This window comes from Lissotriton vulgaris, chromosome 2_1 (genome assembly GCF_964263255.1).
Source record: "Lissotriton vulgaris chromosome 2_1, aLisVul1.2, whole genome shotgun sequence".
NCBI lineage: Eukaryota > Metazoa > Chordata > Amphibia > Caudata > Salamandridae > Lissotriton > Lissotriton vulgaris.
The window spans coordinates 838,740,622-838,758,598 of NC_141687.1; the positions used below are offsets into that span (position 1 = coordinate 838,740,622).

The 17,977-nt window shown below is 52.3% G+C and overlaps 1 protein-coding gene across 7 annotated transcripts in view; it reads right to left on the minus strand.

Annotated features, from left to right (window-relative positions):
- USP40 (ubiquitin specific peptidase 40) overlaps positions 1-17,977 on the minus strand; it is a 703,484-nt gene that overhangs the window by 102,883 nt on the left and 582,624 nt on the right. For all 7 annotated transcript variants that reach the window (XM_086956273.1, XM_086956270.1, XM_086956267.1 and 4 more), the window contains one exon: positions 718-783. In XM_086956273.1, the coding sequence (XP_086812399.1) occupies positions 718-783 (66 nt within the window). The remainder of the gene's footprint in view (positions 1-717; positions 784-17,977) is intronic.

A 17,977-nucleotide genomic window follows, 5' to 3' on the forward strand; every position in this document is an offset into this window, starting at 1 on the left:
AAAATGAAACTTTTCAGTTTCATTTTTTAAGGCCAGGCAATGGTCCCTGAAACCACTGCCTGCTCTTAAAAAATATTTTCACACCAATTCACAAAGGGGAAGGGGTCCCCCTGTGGACCCCTTCCCGTTTGCGAGTGGTTTACCACCCTTTTGAAAAGGGTGGTAAACTGCAAGTGTTTTGTGACCGCAAATGCAGTCGCAAAACAATCATACATTAGTGTGAGGATCACTATAAGGAAGGGACACCCTTGGCACGCCCTTTCCTAATAGCGAGTCGCAAACCATAGTTTGCGAGTCGCTAATAGGTTAGCGACTCCCAAAATATGGTTTGTACATGGGGCGGACCTATTTTGTGATTGCAAATTCCTGTTTGCGACCGCAAAAGAGGGTCGTACATCTGCCCTTAAGTGTGCTCTAAACGTTTTGTATGTTTCATAAGAAATCTCTTGTTTCCAGACTTAATTTACCCCTTGCAGGCTGTTTCCTTCAATGTATGTTCTCCTTACCAGGGCTGTTGCCACTGTTTATCATTGAGAGTGAGTTGCACAAGCCGTCACCCAGACAGAGTTGCAAAATTCTTCACCCACGACTACAAACAACATGCAGCAGAGCATGGTATATCAGTTTAATCTTTCACAATGTTTATGTGGATCAGTTAAAAACGCTCCTGTGACCTCCCAATGACGTAGAGCTCGAAAAGGTGGTGCCTTTACTTACCCTAGACGCTCTTCTTCCAGCAGAACCTGGACACAGATTTCAGGTTGACTTCCTAGTCTGTAATCACTGTTCAAAAGAAAGAGAAGTGGTTTACTGCATGAAAATCCTTATAAGAACTTCTGTACAATTCCTTTGATCTCAGCTGCTCTACTCATGTACAAGTGATGCTAACAGTTTAGCATACTCAGCAAGTTACCCATTTTGAATGAAGGTGCTATGATGAAAATCTGACTTGGTCCAAAGGTCAAAAGGACAGAGACCAGCCTAACTACGGTCTACTCACACCTTTCCTTTGGACACAATTCTCAATGCTCAGAGATGAAACGCTGGGAAAATATGTGAGTTCTGGATAGGGGAGGTTGCTTCGCTCAAGTACTGCTTGATTTCATAACACTAAAGAAATATTTTAGAGCAGAAAGAATCAAACTCCGACTTGCCTACTGAGTTAGGGCAGAAACAGTAGTAACATGTGACGGGGAGGCCTTGGATCACTGGAGACATCGCTATTATCAAAAATCAAGGGTCCCTCAGTAATGATAATTACGTTAAAAAATTCTGAATAGCAATTTAATATTTCTGAAAACATAAATACAAAAATAAACATCTCTTAAAACAATAAAAAAAATTGCAGCACTATGAATTCAGGGACAAGCAAACATGTTCTGTGCTCTTTTTTGACGTGATACACTCTAGTAATAGGCACTATCAACAAGTGTATCAATAAAACAAACAGCACGACCTGTCAGAAAATATCATCTATACAGTCAAACAAGGTCCGTGTAATTTTGAAGGTCAACAGCATTTCAATCCCTTAGTGGATAAAGGGATCCTCGTCAGGACTCAAGCAATAATTAAGCCTAAAAAAAGAAAGTAAAAAAAAAAATGGTAGATTAACTAGAAGAGGCGCTGTGGAGGACAGGAAATGGATATCAGCAGGAGTACAACTCGTGGAACTATGGGGGGAGCCCGCTGACTTCAATCAACCCTGCTGGTCGACGAGCTGCCTGTAACTTCAGGAAATGGGCACGGTCAGCGAGTAGGCTTCAATTAGTTGGGAAACACGGTAGCAGGGGAGTGCCGATCAGCTTCAAAATATTCTTATGGTGCGGCGAACATTACTGCCGGGATTCGATCAATCCCACCAAAGATTTGTGTGAGGAACGGCAGGGTCATTTTGAAGTCAAGCGACTCTTCCCTGCTCTCACGTTTCTCGACTTACTGAAGTCTACAGGCTGACTTTGCCTATTTCCTGAAGTTACCAACTACTCACAGCAAGGCAGGGTTGGTTGAAGCCGACAGGCTCCCCCTACTTCCACGCTGCTTGCTCTAACTCTTGGATCGACTGGCGTATTAACAATGATGATTGTAGCACAAATGCTGCCAACGCCTTTCCCCAGCAACTAGCCATCCTGCACTCCTTAGGAGTGTGCCTTCCAGTCTATCGGAATGTGCTCCCCAAAAGACCACCAGAGTTCCTCAAGTTGTACTCCTGCTGGTATCCATCAACCTGGCCTCCACAGCACCTCTGCTAGTATATTTATCATTTTGTAATCTTTTTTTGTCCCAGGCCAAATTATTCCTCAAGGCCTGATGATGCTCCCATCATCCACTAGGGGATCGAAACACTGTCAACCTTAAACAAGCATTTACAATGCAATGGTTTTGCCTTTGTTAAAGTTAGAGCTATTGGCATTGCTCTTGACACTCTGAAGCTCCACTCTGCACTCTGAAGCTCCACTCTGCACTCTGAAGCTCCACTCTGCACTCTGAAGCTCCACTCTGAAGCTCCACTCTGAAGCTCCACTCTGAAGCTCCACTCTCCACTCTGAAGCTCCACTCTCCACTCTGAAGCTCCACTCTGAAGTTCCACTCTGAAGCTCCACTCTCCACTCTGAAGCTCCACTCTGAAGTTCCACTCTGAAGCTCCACTCTGCACTCTGAAGCTCCACTCTGAAGCTCCACTCTGCACTCTGAAGCTCCACTCTGAAGCTCCACTCTGCACTCTGAAGCTCCACTCTGAAGCTCCACTCTGAAGCTCCACTCTGCACTCTGAAGCTCCACTCTGAAGCTCCACTCTGAAGCTCCACTCTGAAGCTCCACTCTGAAGCTCCACTCTGAAGCTCCACTCTGAAGCTCCACTCTGAAGCTCCACTCTGAAGCTCCACTCTGAAGCTCCACTCTGAAGCTGCACTCTGAAGCTCCACTCTGAAGCTCCACTCTGAAGCTCCACTCTGAAGCTCCACTTTGAAGCTCCACTTTGAAGCTCCACTCTGCACTCTGAAGCTCCACTCTGAAGCTCCACTTTGCACTCTGAAGCTCCACTCTGAAGCTCCACTCTGCACTCTGAAGCTCCACTCTGAAGCTCCACTCTGCACTCTGAAGCTCCACTCTGAAGCTCCACTCTGCACTCTGAAGCTCCACTCTGAAGCTCCACTCTGCACTCTGAAGCTCCACTCTGAAGCTCCACTCTGAAGCTCCACTCTGCACTCTGAAGCTCCACTCTGAAGCTCCACTTTGAAGCTCCACTCTGCACTCTGAAGCTCCACTCTGCACCCTGAAGCTCCACTCTGAAGCTCCACTTTGAAGCTCCACTTTGAAGCTCCACTCTGCACTCTGAAGCTCCACTCTGAAGCTCCACTTTGAAGCTCCACTCTGCACTCTGAAGCTCCACTCTGAAGCTCCACTTTGAAGCTCCACTCTGCACTCTGAAGCTCCACTCTGAAGCTCCACTTTGAAGCTCCACTCTGCACTCTGAAGCTCCACTCTGCACTCTGAAGCTCCACTCTGAAGCTCCACTCTGCACTCTGAAGCTCCACTCTGAAGCTCCACTCTGCACTCTGAAGCTCCACTCTGAAGCTCCACTCTGCACTCTGAAGCTCCACTCTGAAGCTCCACTCTGCACTCTGAAGCTCCACTCTGAAGCTCCACTCTGAAGCTCCACTCTGCACTCTGAAGCTCCACTCTGAAGCTCCGCTCTGAAGCTCCGCTCTGAAGCTCCACTCTGCACTCTGAAGCTCCACTCTGCACTCTGAAGCTCCACTCTGAAGCTCCACTCTGCACTCTGAAGCTCCACTCTGCACTCTGAAGCTCCACTCTGCACTCTGAAGCTCCACTCTGAAGCTCCACTCTGAAGCTCCACTCTGAAGCTCCACTCTGAAGCTCCACTCTGAAGCTCCACTCTGAAGCTCCACTCTGAAGCTCCACTCTGAAGCTCCACTCTGCACTCTGAAGCTCCACTCTGAAGCTCCACTCTGAAGCTCCACTCTGAAGCTCCACTCTGAAGCTCCACTCTGAAGCTCCACTCTGCACTCTGAAGCTCCACTCTGAAGCTCCACTTTGAAGCTCCACTCTGCACTCTGAAGCTCCACTCTGCACTCTGAAGCTCCACTCTGAAGCTCCACTTTGAAGCTCCACTCTGCACTCTGAAGCTCCACTCTGAAGCTCCACTTTGAAGCTCCACTCTGAAGCTCCACTTTGAAGCTCCACTCTGCACTCTGAAGCTCCACTCTGAAGCTCCACTTTGAAGCTCCACTCTGCACTCTGAAGCTCCACTCTGAAGCTCCACTCTGCACTCTGAAGCTCCGCTCTGCACTCTGAAGCTCCACTCTGAAGCTCCGCTCTGCACTCTGAAGCTCCACTCTGAAGCTCCGCTCTGCACTCTGAAGCTCCGCTCTGCACTCTGAAGCTCCACTCTGAAGCTCCGCTCTGAAGCTCCGCTCTGAAGCTCCGCTCTGCACTCTGAAGCTCCACTCTGCACTCTGAAGCTCCACTCTGAAGCTCCACTCTGCACTCTGAAGCTCCACTCTGAAGCTCCACTCTGCACTCTGAAGCTCCACTCTGCACTCTGAAGCTCCACTCTGAAGCTCCACTCTGAAGCTCCACTCTGAAGCTCCACTCTGAAGCTCCACTCTGAAGCTCCACTCTGAAGCTCCACTCTGAAGCTCCACTCTGAAGCTCCACTCTCCACTCTGAAGCTGCACTCTGCACTCTCCACTCTGAAGCTGCACTCTGCACTCTGAAGCTCCACTCTGAAGCTCCACTCTGAAGCTGCACTCTGAAGCTGCACTCTGAAGCTGCACTCTGAAGCTGCACTCTGAAGCTGCACTCTGAAGCTGCACTCTGAAGCTGCACTCTGAAGCTGCACTCTGAAGCTCCACTCTGAAGCTCCACTCTGCACTATGAAGCTCCACTCTGAAGCTCCACTCTGCACTCTGAAGCTCCACTCTGAAGCTCCACTCTGAATCTGCACTCTGAAGCTCCACTCTCCACTCTGAAGCTCCACTCTCCACTCTGAAGCTCCACTCTGAAGCTCAACTCTCCACTCTGAAGCTCCACTCTGAAGCTCCACTCTGAAGCTCCACTCTGAAGCTCCACTCTGCACTCTGAAGCTCCACTCTGAAGCTCCACTCTGCACTCTGAATCTGCACTCTGAAGCTCCACTCTGCACTCTGAAGCTCCACTCTGATGCGAAAAAAAGTATTTCACAGTGCAGAGTAACAGTCCTAAAATCCTGGCTGAACATAACAGTCTGCAGTTTCACACGTTACATTTGTGTTAGCTGCATTACGTCATAATTTATTGTCAAAGGCGAAATTCTGATTTAAATGGTGTATTCTGCAAACCGGACCCCGTTGTCTCCACTGCCCAGTGATATGATCAAATGCTTTCAGATGTTAAATCTACAGAAAGTTAAGCACTCCATTGATAGGATTCTCGTAGAATGGCCTGTCATTAATTTGGCCTCCAGGTTCGGAAGCATTCTTGAACTGCAGCAGGTATTAATGAGCGGGAGGGCGGGAGGGGGCGGGAAAGGGGGAGGAGAGACGCAGAAGACGGCCGGAGCAGGAAGGCGGGTGCCGGCAATGCCGGAACAGATTCGGGGGCGTTCCCGGCTTTCGCCTGACGTCGCGTGACGTCGGCAAAAGCCAAAGAATCTCGGGAACGCCCCGGTGTCTGGTCCGGCATTGACGGACAGGCCCCTCGTCCAATGGCTAGGCTCCATTTATGGAGCCAGCCAATGAATGACGAGGGCCGACCCAAACCCACACACAGTACTCATTAGGTTTTTGCCTGCGCAAAAAAGATGCGCAGAGCGCATCTTTTTCGCGAGGCAAAACCTAACAAGCATTTACAATGCAATGGTTTTGCCTTTGTTAAAGTTAGAGCTATTGGCATTGCTCTTGACACTCTGAAGCTCCACTCTGCACTCTGAAGCTGCACTCTGAAGCTCCACTCTGAAGCTCCACTCTGAAGCTCCACTCTGAAGCTCCACTCTGAAGCTCCACTCTGAAGCTCCACTCTGCACTCTGAAGCTCCACTCTGCACTCTGAAGCTCCACTCTGCACTCTGAAGCTCCACTCTGAAGCTCCGCTCTGCACTCTGAAGCTCCACTCTGAAGCTCCGCTCTGCACTCTGAAGCTCCACTCTGAAGCTCCGCTCTGCACTCTGAAGCTCCACTCTGAAGCTCCGCTCTGAAGCTCCGCTCTGAAGCTCCGCTCTGCACTCTGAAGCTCCACTCTGCACTCTGAAGCTCCACTCTGCACTCTGAAGCTCCACTCTGAAGCTCCACTCTGCACTCTGAAGCTCCACTCTGAAGCTCCACTCTGCACTCTGAAGCTCCACTCTGAAGCTCCACTCTGCACTCTGAAGCTCCACTCTGCACTCTGAAGCTCCACTCTGCACTCTGAAGCTCCACTCTGAAGCTCCACTTTGAAGCTCCACTCTGCACTCTGAAGCTCCACTCTGAAGCTCCACTCTGCACTCTGAAGCTCCACTCTGAAGCTCCACTTTGAAGCTCCACTCTGCACTCTGAAGCTCCACTCTGAAGCTCCGCTCTGCACTCTGAAGCTCCACTCTGAAGCTCCGCTCTGCACTCTGAAGCTCCACTCTGAAGCTCCGCTCTGCACTCTGAAGCTCCACTCTGAAGCTCCGCTCTGCACTCTGAAGCTCCACTCTGAAGCTCCGCTCTGAAGCTCCGCTCTGAAGCTCCGCTCTGCACTCTGAAGCTCCACTCTGCACTCTGAAGCTCCACTCTGAAGCTCCACTCTGCACTCTGAAGCTCCACTCTGAAGCTCCACTCTGCACTCTGAAGCTCCACTCTGAAGCTCCACTCTGAAGCTCCACTCTGAAGCTCCACTCTGAAGCTCCACTCTGAAGCTCCACTCTCCACTCTGAAGCTGCACTCTGCACTCTCCACTCTGAAGCTGCACTCTGCACTCTGAAGCTCCACTCTGAAGCTCCACTCTGAAGCTGCACTCTGAAGCTGCACTCTGAAGCTGCACTCTGAAGCTCCACTCTGAAGCTCCACTCTGAAGCTCCACTCTGAAGCTCCACTCTGAAGCTCCACTCTGCACTATGAAGCTCCACTCTGCACTCTGAAGCTCCACTCTGAATCTGCACTCTGAATCTGCACTCTGAAGCTCCACTCTCCACTCTGAAGCTCCACTCTCCACTCTGAAGCTCCACTCTCCACTCTGAAGCTCCACTCTCCACTCTGAAGCTCCACTCTGAAGCTCCACTCTGAAGCTCCACTCTGAAGCTCCACTCTGAAGCTCCACTCTGCACTCTGAAGCTCCACTCTGAAGCTCCACTCTGCACTCTGAATCTGCACTCTGAAGCTCCACTCTGCACTCTGAAATCCTGGCTGAACATAACAGTCTGCAGTTTCACACGTTACATTTGTGTTAGCTGCATTACGTCATAATTTATTGTCAAAGGCGAAATTCTGATTTAAATGGTGTATTCTGCAAACCGGACCCCGTTGTCTCCACTGCCCAGTGATATGATCAAATGCTTTCAGATGTTAAATCTACAGAAAGTTAAGCACTCCATTGATAGGATTCTCGTAGAATGGCCTGTCATTAATTTGTCCTCCAGGTTCGGAAGCATTCTTGAACTGCAGCAGGTATTAATGAGCGGGAGGGCGGGAGGGGGCGGGAAAGGGGGAGGAGAGACGCAGAAGACGGCCGGAGCAGGAAGGCGGGTGCCGGCAATGCCGGAACAGATTCGGGGGCGTTCCCGGCTTTCGCCTGACGTCGCGTGACGTCGGCAAAAGCCAAAGAATCTCGGGAACGCCCCGGTGTCTGGTCCGGCATTGACGGACAGGCCCCTCGTCCAATGGCTAGGCTCCATTTATGGAGCTAGCCAATGAATGACGAGGGCCGACCCAAACCCACACACAGTACTCATTAGGTTTTTGCCTGCGCAAAAAAGATGCGCAGAGCCCATCTTTTTCGCGAGGCAAAACCTAACAAGCATTTACAATGCAATGGTTTTGCCTTTGTTAAAGTTAGAGCTATTGGCATTGCTCTTGACACTCTGAAGCTCCACTCTGCACTCTGAAGCTGCACTCTGAAGCTGCACTCTGAAGCTCCACTCTGAAGCTCCACTCTGAAGCTGCACTCTGAAGCTCCACTCTGAAGCTCCACTCTGAAGCTCCACTCTGAAGCTCCACTCTGAAGCTCCACTCTGAAGCTCCACTCTGAAGCTCCACTCTGAAGCTCCACTCTGAAGCTCCACTCTGAAGCTCCACTCTGAAGCTCCACTCTGCACTCTGAAGCTCCACTCTGCACTCTGAAGCTCCACTCTGCACTCTGAAGCTCCACTCTGCACTCTGAAGCTCCACTCTGCACTCTGAAGCTCCACTCTGCACTCTGAAGCTCCACTCTGCACTCTGAAGCTCCACTCTGAAGCTCCACTCTGCACTCTGAAGCTCCACTCTGAAGCTCCACTCTGAAGCTCCACTCTGAAGCTCCACTCTGAAGCTCCACTCTGAAGCTCCACTCTGAAGCTCCACTCTGAAGCTCCACTCTGAAGCTCCACTCTGCACTCTGAAGCTCCACTCTGAAGCTCCACTTTGAAGCTCCACTCTGCACTCTGAATCTGCACTCTGAAGCTCCACTCTGCACTCTGAAGCTCCACTCTGCACTCTGAAGCTCCACTCTGAATCTGCACTCTGAATCTGCACTCTGAAGCTCCACTCTGCACTCTGAAGCTCCACTCTGAATCTGCACTCTGAAGCTCCACTCTGCACTCTGAAGCTCCACTCTGAATCTGCACTCTGAAGCTCCACTCTGAATCTGCACTCTGAAGCTCCACTCTGCACTCTGAAGCTCCACTCTGCACTCTGAAGCTCCACTCTGCACTCTGAAGCTCCACTCTGCACTCTGAAGCTCCACTCTGCACTCTGAAGCTCCACTCTGCACTCTGAAGCTCCACTCTGCACTCTGAAGCTCCACTCTGCACTCTGAAGCTCCACTCTGCACTCTGAAGCTCCACTCTGAATCTGCACTCTGAAGCTCCACTCTGCACTCTGAATCTGCACTCTGAAGCTCCACTCTCCACTCTGAATCTGCACTCTGAAGCTCCACTCTCCACTCTGAATCTCCACTCTGAAGCTCCACTCTGAAGCTCCACACTGAAGCTCCACTCTGAAGCTCCACTCTGAAGCTCCACTCTGAAGCTCCACTCTCCACTCTGAATCTCCACTCTGAATCTCCACTCTCCACTCTGAAGCTCCACTCTGAAGCTCCACTCTGAAGCTCCACTCTGAAGCTCCACTCTGAAGCTCCACTCTCCACTCTGAATCTGCACTCTGAAGCTCCACTCTCCACTCTGAATCTGCACTCTGAAGCTCCACCCTGAATCTGCACTCTGAAGCTCCACTCTGAATCTGCACTCTGAAGCTCCACTCTGAATCTGCACTCTGAAGCTCCACTCTGAATCTGCACTCTGAAGCTCCACTCTGCACTCTGAATCTGCACTCTGAAGCTCCACTCTGAATCTGCACTCTGAAGCTCCACTCTGAATCTGCAGCTCCACTCTGAAGCTCCACTCTCCACTCTGAAGCTCCACTCTCCACTCTGAAGCTCCACTCTCCACTCTGAAGCTCCACTCTCCACTCTGAAGCTCCACTCTGAAGCTCCACTCTGAAGCTCCACTCTGAAGCTCCACTCTGAAGCTCCACTCTGAAGCTCCACTCTGAAGCTCCACTCTGAAGCTCCACTCTGCACTCTGCACTCTGAAGCTCCACTCTGCACTCTGAAGCTCCACTCTGCACTCTGAAGCTCCACTCTGAATCTCCACTCTGAAGCTCCACTCTGAATCTCCACTCTGAATCTGCACTCTGAATCTGCACTCTGAATCTGCACTCTGAATCTGCACTCTGAATCTGCACTCTGAATCTGCACTCTGAATCTGCACTCTGAATCTGCACTCTGAAGCTCCACTCTGCACTCTGAAGCTCCACTCTGCACTCTGAAGCTCCACTCTGAAGCTCCACTCTGCACTCTGAAGCTCCACTCTGCACTCTGAAGCTCCACTCTGAAGCTCCACTCTGAATCTCCACTCTGAATCTCCACTCTGAATCTGCACTCTGAATCTGCACTCTGAAGCTCCACTCTGAAGCTCCACTCTGAAGCTCCACTCTGAAGCTCCACTCTCCACTCTGAATCTGCACTCTGAAGCTCCACTCTGCACTCTGAAGCTCCACTCTGAATCTGCACTCTGAAGCTCCACTCTGCACTCTGAATCTCCACTCTGCACTCTGAAGCTCCACTCTGCACTCTGAAGCTCCACTCTGCACTCTGAAGCTCCACTCTGCACTCTGAAGCTCCACTCTGAATCTCCACTCTGAAGCTCCACTCTGCACTCTGAAGCTCCACTCTGCACTCTGAAGCTCCACTCTGCACTCTGAAGCTCCACTCTGCACTCTGAAGCTCCACTCTGCACTCTGAAGCTCCACTCTGAATCTCCACTCTGAAGCTCCACTCTGAAGCTCCACTCTCCACTCTGAATCTTCACTCTGAAGCTCCACTTTCCACTCTGAATCTCCACTCTGAAACTCCACTCTCCACTCTGAAGCTCCACTCTGAAGTTCCACTCTGAAGCTCCACTCTGAAGCTCCACTCTGAAGCTCCACTCTCCACTCTGAATCTGCACTCTGAAGCTCCACTCTGCACTCTGAAGCTCCACTCTGAATCTGCACTCTGAAGCTCCACTCTGCACTCTGAATCTGCACTCTGAATCTGCAGCTCCACTCTGCACTCTGAATCTGCACTCTGAAGCTCCACTCTGCACTCTGAAGCTCTACTCTGCACTCTGAAGCTCCACTCTGCACTCTGAAGCTCCACTCTGCACTCTGAAGCTCCACTCTGAAGCTCCACTCTGAAGCTCCACTCTGAAGCTCCACTCTGAAGCTCCACTCTGCACTCTGAAGCTCCACTCTGAAGCTCCACTCTGCACTCTGCACTCTGAATCTGCACTCTGAAGCTCCACTCTGCACTCTGAAGCTCCACTCTGAATCTGCACTCTGAAGCTCCACTCTGAAGCTCCACTCTGAAGCTCCACTCTGAAGCTGCACTCTGAAGCTGCACTCTGAAGCTGCACTCTGAAGCTGCACTCTGAAGCTGCACTCTGAAGCTGCACTCTGAAGCTGCACTCTGAAGCTTCACTCTGAAGCTGCACTCTGAAGCTTCACTCTGAAGCTCCACTCTGAAGCTCCACTCTGCACTCTGAAGCTCCACTCTGAAGCTCCACTCTGCACTCTGAAGCTCCACTCTGAAGCTCCACTCTGCACTCTGAAGCTCCATTCTGAAGCTCCACTCTGCACTCTGAAGCTCCACTCTGCAGCTCCACTCTGAAGCTCCACTCTGCACTCTGAAGCTCCACTCTGCACTCTGAAGCTCCACTCTGAAGTTCCACTCTGAATCTCCACTCTGAAGCTCCACTCTGAAGCTCCACGCTCCACTCTGAAGCTCCACTCTGAAGCTCCACTCTGAAGCTCCACTCTGAAGCTCCACGCTCCACTCTGAAGCTCCACTCTGAAGCTCCACTCTGCACTCTGAAGCTCCACTCTGAAGCTCCACGCTCCACTCTGAAGCTCCACTCTGAAGCTCCACTCTGAAGCTCCACTCTGAATCTGCATTCTGAAGCTCCACTCTGAAGCTCCACTCTGAAGCTCCACTCTGCACTCTGAAGCTCCACTCTGCACTCTGAAGCTCCACTCTGCACTCTGAAGCTCCACTCTGAAGCTGCACTCTGAAGCTCCACTCTGAAGCTCCACTCTGAAGCTCCACTCTGAAGCTGCACTCTGAAGCTGCACTCTGAAGCTGCACTCTGAAGCTCCACTCTGCACTCTGAAGCTCCACTCTGCACTCTGAAGCTCCACTCTGAAGCTGCACTCTGAAGCTCCACTCTGAAGCTCCACTCTGAAGCTCCACTCTGAAGCTGCACTCTGAAGCTGCACTCTGAAGCTGCACTCTGAAGCTCCACTCTGAAGCTGCACTCTGAAGCTGCACTCTGAAGCTCCACTCTGAAGCTGCACTCTCAAGCTCCACTCTGAAGCTGCACTCTCAAGCTCCACTCTGAAGCTGCACTCTCAAGCTCCACTCTGAAGCTGCACTCTCAAGCTCCACTCTGAAGCTGCACTCTCAAGCTCCACTCTGAAGCTCCACTCTGAAGCTGCACTCTGAAGCTCCACTCTGAAGCTGCACTCTGAAGCTCCACTCTGAAGCTCCACTCTGCACTCTGAAGCTCCACTCTGCAGCTCCACTCTGAAGCTCCACTCTGAAGCTCCACTCTGAAGCTCCACTCTGAAGCTCCACTCTGCACTCTGAAGCTCCACTCTGAAGCTCCACTCTGAAGCTCCACTCTGAAGCTCCACTCTGAAGCTCCACTCTGAAGCTCCACTCTGAAGCTCCACTCTGAAGCTCCACTCTGAAGCTCCACTCTGAAGCTCCACTCTGAAGCTCCACTCTGAAGCTCCACTCTGAAGCTGCACTCTGAAGCTGCACTCTGAAGCTGCACTCTGAAGCTGCACTCTGAAGCTGCACTCTGAAGCTGCACTCTGAAGCTGCACTCTGAAGCTGCACTCTGAAGCTGCACTCTGAAGCTGCACTCTGAAGCTCCACTCTGAAGCTGCACTCTGAAGCTGCACTCTGAAGCTGCACTCTGAAGCTGCACTCTGAAGCTCCACTCTGAAGCTCCACTCTGAAGCTGCACTCTGAAGCTGCACTCTGAAGCTGCACTCTGAAGCTGCACTCTGAAGCTGCACTCTGAAGCTCCACTCTGAAGCTGCACTCTCAAGCTCCACTCTGAAGCTGCACTCTCAAGCTCCACTCTGAAGCTGCACTCTCAAGCTCCACTCTGAAGCTGCACTCTCAAGCTCCACTCTGAAGCTGCACTCTCAAGCTCCACTCTGAAGCTGCACTCTCAAGCTCCACTCTGAAGCTGCACTCTCAAGCTCCACTCTGAAGCTGCACTCTCAAGCTCCACTCTCAAGCTCCACTCTGAAGCTCCACTCTGAAGCTCCACTCTCAAGCTCCACTCTGAAGCTCCACTCTGAAGCTCCACTCTGAAGCTCCACTCTGAAGCTCCACTCTGCACTCTGAAGCTCCACTCTGAAGCTCCACTCTGCACTCTGAAGCTCCACTCTGCACTCTGAAGCTGCACTCTGAAGCTGCACTCTCAAGCTGCACTCTCAAGCTGCACTCTCAAGCTGCACTCTCAAGCTGCACTCTCAAGCTCCACTCTCAAGCTGCACTCTCAAGCTCCACTCTCAAGCTCCACTCTCAAGCTCCACTCTCAAGCTCCACTCTCAAGCTCCACTCTCAAGCTCCACTCTCAAGCTCAACTCTCAAGCTCCACTCTCAAGCTCCACTCTCAAGCTCCACTCTCAAGCTCCACTCTCAAGCTCCACTCTGCACTCTCAAGCTCCACTCTCAAGCTCCACTCTGCACTCTGGAGCTCCACTCTGGAGCTCCACTCTGGAGCTCCACTCTGGAGCTCCACTCTGCACTCTGAAGCTCCACTCTGCACTCTGAAGCTCCACTCTGCACTCTGAAGCTCCACTCTGCACTCTGAAGCTCCACTCTGCACTCTGAAGCTCCACTCTGCACTCTGAAGCTCCACTCTGCACTCTGAAGCTCCACTCTGCACTCTGAAGCTCCACTCTGCACTCTGAAGTTCCACTCTGAATCTCCACTCTGAATCTCCACTCTGAATCTCCACTCTGAATCTCCACTCTGAATCTCCACTCTGAAGCTCCACTCTGAAGCTCCACTCTGAAGCTCCACTCTGAAGCTCCACTCTGAAGCTCCACTGTGAAGCTCCACGCTCCACTCTGAAGCTCCACTCTGAAGCTCCACTCTGAAGCTCCACTCTGAAGCTCCACGCTCCACTCTGAAGCTCCACTCTGAAGCTCCACTCTGAAGCTCCACTCTGAAGCTCCACTCTGAAGCTCCACTCTGAAGCTCCACTCTGCACTCTGAAGCTCCACTCTGAAGCTCCACTCTGCACTCTGAAGCTCCACTCTGAAGCTCCACTCTGCACTCTGAAGCTCCACTCTGCACTCTGAAGCTGCACTCTGAAGCTGCACTCTGAAGCTCCACTCTGAAGCTCCACTCTCAAGCTCCACTCTCAAGCTCCACTCTCAAGCTCCACTCTCAAGCTCCACTCTCAAGCTCCACTCTCAAGCTCCACTCTGAAGCTGCACTCTCAAGCTCCACTCTGAAGCTGCACTCTCAAGCTCCACTCTGAAGCTGCACTCTCAAGCTCCACTCTGAAGCTGCACTCTCAAGCTCCACTCTGAAGCTGCACTCTCAAGCTCCACTCTGCACTCTCAAGCTCCACTCTGCACTCTCAAGCTCCACTCTGCACTCTCAAGCTCCACTCTGCACTCTGAAGCTCCACTCTGCACTCTGAAGCTCCACTCTGAAGCTCCACGCTCCACTCTGAAGCTCCACTCTGAAGCTCCACTCTGAAGCTCCACTCTGAAGCTCCACTCTGAAGCTCCACTCTGAATCTGCATTCTGAAGCTCCACTCTGAAGCTCCACTCTGAAGCTCCACTCTGAAGCTCCACTCTGCACTCTGAAGCTCCACTCTGAAGCTCCACTCTGCAGCTCCACTCTGCAGCTCCACTCTGCAGCTCCACTCTGCAGCTCCACTCTGCAGCTCCACTCTGCAGCTCCACTCTGCAGCTCCACTCTGCAGCTCCACTCTGCAGCTCCACTCTGCAGCTCCACTCTGCAGCTCCACTCTGAAGCTCCACTCTGAAGCTCCACTCTGAAGCTCCACGCTCCACTCTTCAGCTCCACTCTGCAGCTCCACTCTGCAGCTCCACTCTGCAGCTCCACTCTGAAGCTCCACTCTGAAGCTCCACTCTGAAGCTCCACTCTGAAGCTCCACTCTGAAGCTCCACTCTGAAGCTCCACTCTGAAGCTCCACTCTGAAGCTCCACTCTGGAGCTCCACTCTGAAGCTCCACTCTGGAGCTCCACTCTGGAGCTCCACTCTGGAGCTCCACTCTGAAGCTCCACTCTGAAGCTCCACTCTGAAGCTCCACTCTGAAGCTCCACTCTGAAGCTCCACTCTGCAGCTCCACTCTGCACTCTGAAGCTCCACTCTGAAGCTCCACTTTGAAGCTCCACGCTCCACTCTGAAGCTCCACTCTGAAGCTCCACTCTGCACTCTGAAGCTCCACTCTGAAGCTCCACTCTGCACTCTGAAGCTCCACTCTGAAGCTCCACGCTCCACTCTGAAGCTCCACTCTGAAGCTCCACTCTGAAGCTCCACTCTGAATCTGCATTCTGAAGCTCCACTCTGAAGCTCCACTCTGAAGCTCCACTCTGCACTCTGAAGCTCCACTCTGAAGCTCCACTCTGCACTCTGAAGCTCCACTCTGCACTCTGAAGCTCCACTCTGAAGCTCCACTCTGAAGCTCCACTCTGAAGCTCCACTCTGAAGCTCCACTCTGAAGCTCCACTCTGAAGCTGCACTCTGAAGCTGCACTCTGAAGCTGCACTCTGAAGCTGCACTCTGAAGCTGCACTCTCAAGCTGCACTCTCAAGCTCCACTCTGAAGCTGCACTCTCAAGCTCCACTCTGAAGCTGCACTCTCAAGCTCCACTCTGAAGCTGCACTCTCAAGCTCCACTCTGAAGCTGCACTCTCAAGCTCCACTCTGAAGCTGCACTCTCAAGCTCCACTCTGAAGCTGCACTCTCAAGCTCCACTCTGAAGCTGCACTCTCAAGCTCCACTCTGAAGCTGCACTCTCAAGCTCCACTCTGCACTCTGAAGCTCCACTCTGCAGCTCCACTCTGAAGCTCCACTCTGAAGCTCCACTCTGAAGCTCCACTCTGCACTCTGTAGCTCCACTCTGAAGCTCCACTCTGCACTCTGGAGCTCCACTCTGAAGCTCCACTCTGAAGCTCCACTCTGAAGCTCCACTCTGAAGCTCCACTCTGAAGCTCCACTCTGAAGCTCCACTCTGAAGCTGCACTCTGAAGCTCCACTCTGAAGCTCCACTCTGAAGCTGCACTCTGAAGCTGCACTCTGAAGCTGCACTCTGAAGCTGCACTCTGAAGCTGCACTCTGAAGCTCCACTCTGAAGCTGCACTCTGAAGCTGCACTCTGAAGCTCCACTCTGAAGCTCCACTCTGAAGCTCCACGCTCCACTCTGAAGCTCCACTCTGAAGCTCCACTCTGAAGCTCCACTCTGAAGCTCCACGCTCCACTCTGAAGCTCCACTCTGAAGCTCAACTCTGAAGCTCCACGCTCCACTCTGAAGCTCCACTCTGAAGCTCCACTCTGAAGCTCCACTCTGAAGCTCCACTCTGAAGCTCCACTCTGAAGCTCCACTCTGAAGCTCCACTCTGAAGCTCCACTCTGAAGCTCCACTCTGCACTCTGAAGCTCCACTCTGAAGCTCCACTCTGCACTCTGAAGCTCCACTCTGAAGCTCCACTCTGCACTCTGAAGCTCCACTCTGCACTCTGAAGCTGCACTCTGAAGCTCCACTCTGAAGCTCCACTCTGAAGCTCCACTCTCAAGCTCCACTCTCAAGCTCCACTCTCAAGCTCCACTCTCAAGCTCCACTCTCAAGCTCCACTCTCAAGCTCCACTCTCAAGCTCCACTCTCAAGCTCCACTCTCAAGCTGCACTCTCAAGCTCCACTCTCAAGCTCCACTCTGAAGCTGCACTCTCAAGCTCCACTCTGAAGCTGCACTCTCAAGCTCCACTCTGAAGCTGCACTCTCAAGCTCCACTCTGAAGCTGCACTCTCAAGCTCCACTCTGAAGCTGCACTCTCAAGCTCCACTCTGAAGCTGCACTCTCAAGCTCCACTCTGAAGCTGCACTCTCAAGCTCCACTCTGAAGCTGCACTCTCAAGCTCCACTCTGAAGCTGCACTCTCAAGCTCCACTCTGAAGCTGCACTCTCAAGCTCCACTCTGCACTCTCAAGCTCCACTCTGCACTCTCAAGCTCCACTCTCAAGCTCCACTCTCAAGCTCCACTCTGCAGCTCCACTCTGCAGCTCCACTCTGCAGCTCCACTCTGCAGCTCCACTCTGAAGCTCCACTCTGAAGCTCCACTCTGAAGCTCCACTCTGAAGCTCCACTCTGAAGCTCCACTCTGAAGCTCCACTCTGAAGCTCCACTCTGAAGCTCCACTCTGAAGCTCCACTCTGAAGCTCCACTCTGCACTCTGGAGCTCCACTCTGGAGCTCCACTCTGGAGCTCCACTCTGAAGCTCCACTCTGAAGCTCCACTCTGCACTCTGGAGCTCCACTCTGGAGCTCCACTCTGGAGCTCCACTCTGGAGCTCCACTCTGGAGCTCCACTCTGGAGCTCCACTCTGGAGCTCCACTCTGGAGCTCCACTCTGAAGCTCCACTCTGAAGCTCCACTCTGAAGCTCCACTCTGAAGCTCCACTCTGCAGCTCCACTCTGCAGCTCCACTCTGCAGCTCCACTCTGCACTCTGAAGCTCCACTCTGAAGCTCCACTTTGAAGCTCCACTCTGCACTCTGAAGCTCCACTTTGAAGCTCCACTCTGCACTCTGAAGCTCCACTCTGAAGCTCCACTCTGCACTCTGAAGCTCCACTCTGAAGCTCCACTCTGAAGCTCCGCTCTGAAGCTCCACTCTGAAGCTCCACTCTGAAGCTCCACTCTGAAGCTCCACTCTGAAGCTCCACTCTGAAGCTCCACTCTGCACTCTGAAGCTCCGCTCTGAAGCTCCACTCTGAAGCTCCGCTCTGAAGCTCCACTCTGAAGCTCCACTCTGAAGCTCCACTCTGAAGCTCCACTCTGAAGCTCCACTCTGAAGCTCCACTCTGAAGCTCCACGCTCCACTCTGAAGCTGCACTCTGCACTCTGAAGCTCCACTCTGAATCTGCACTCTGAAGCTCCACTCTGAAGCACCACTCTGAAGCACCACTCTGAAGCACCACTCTGAAGCACCACTCTGAAGCACCACTCTGAAGCACCA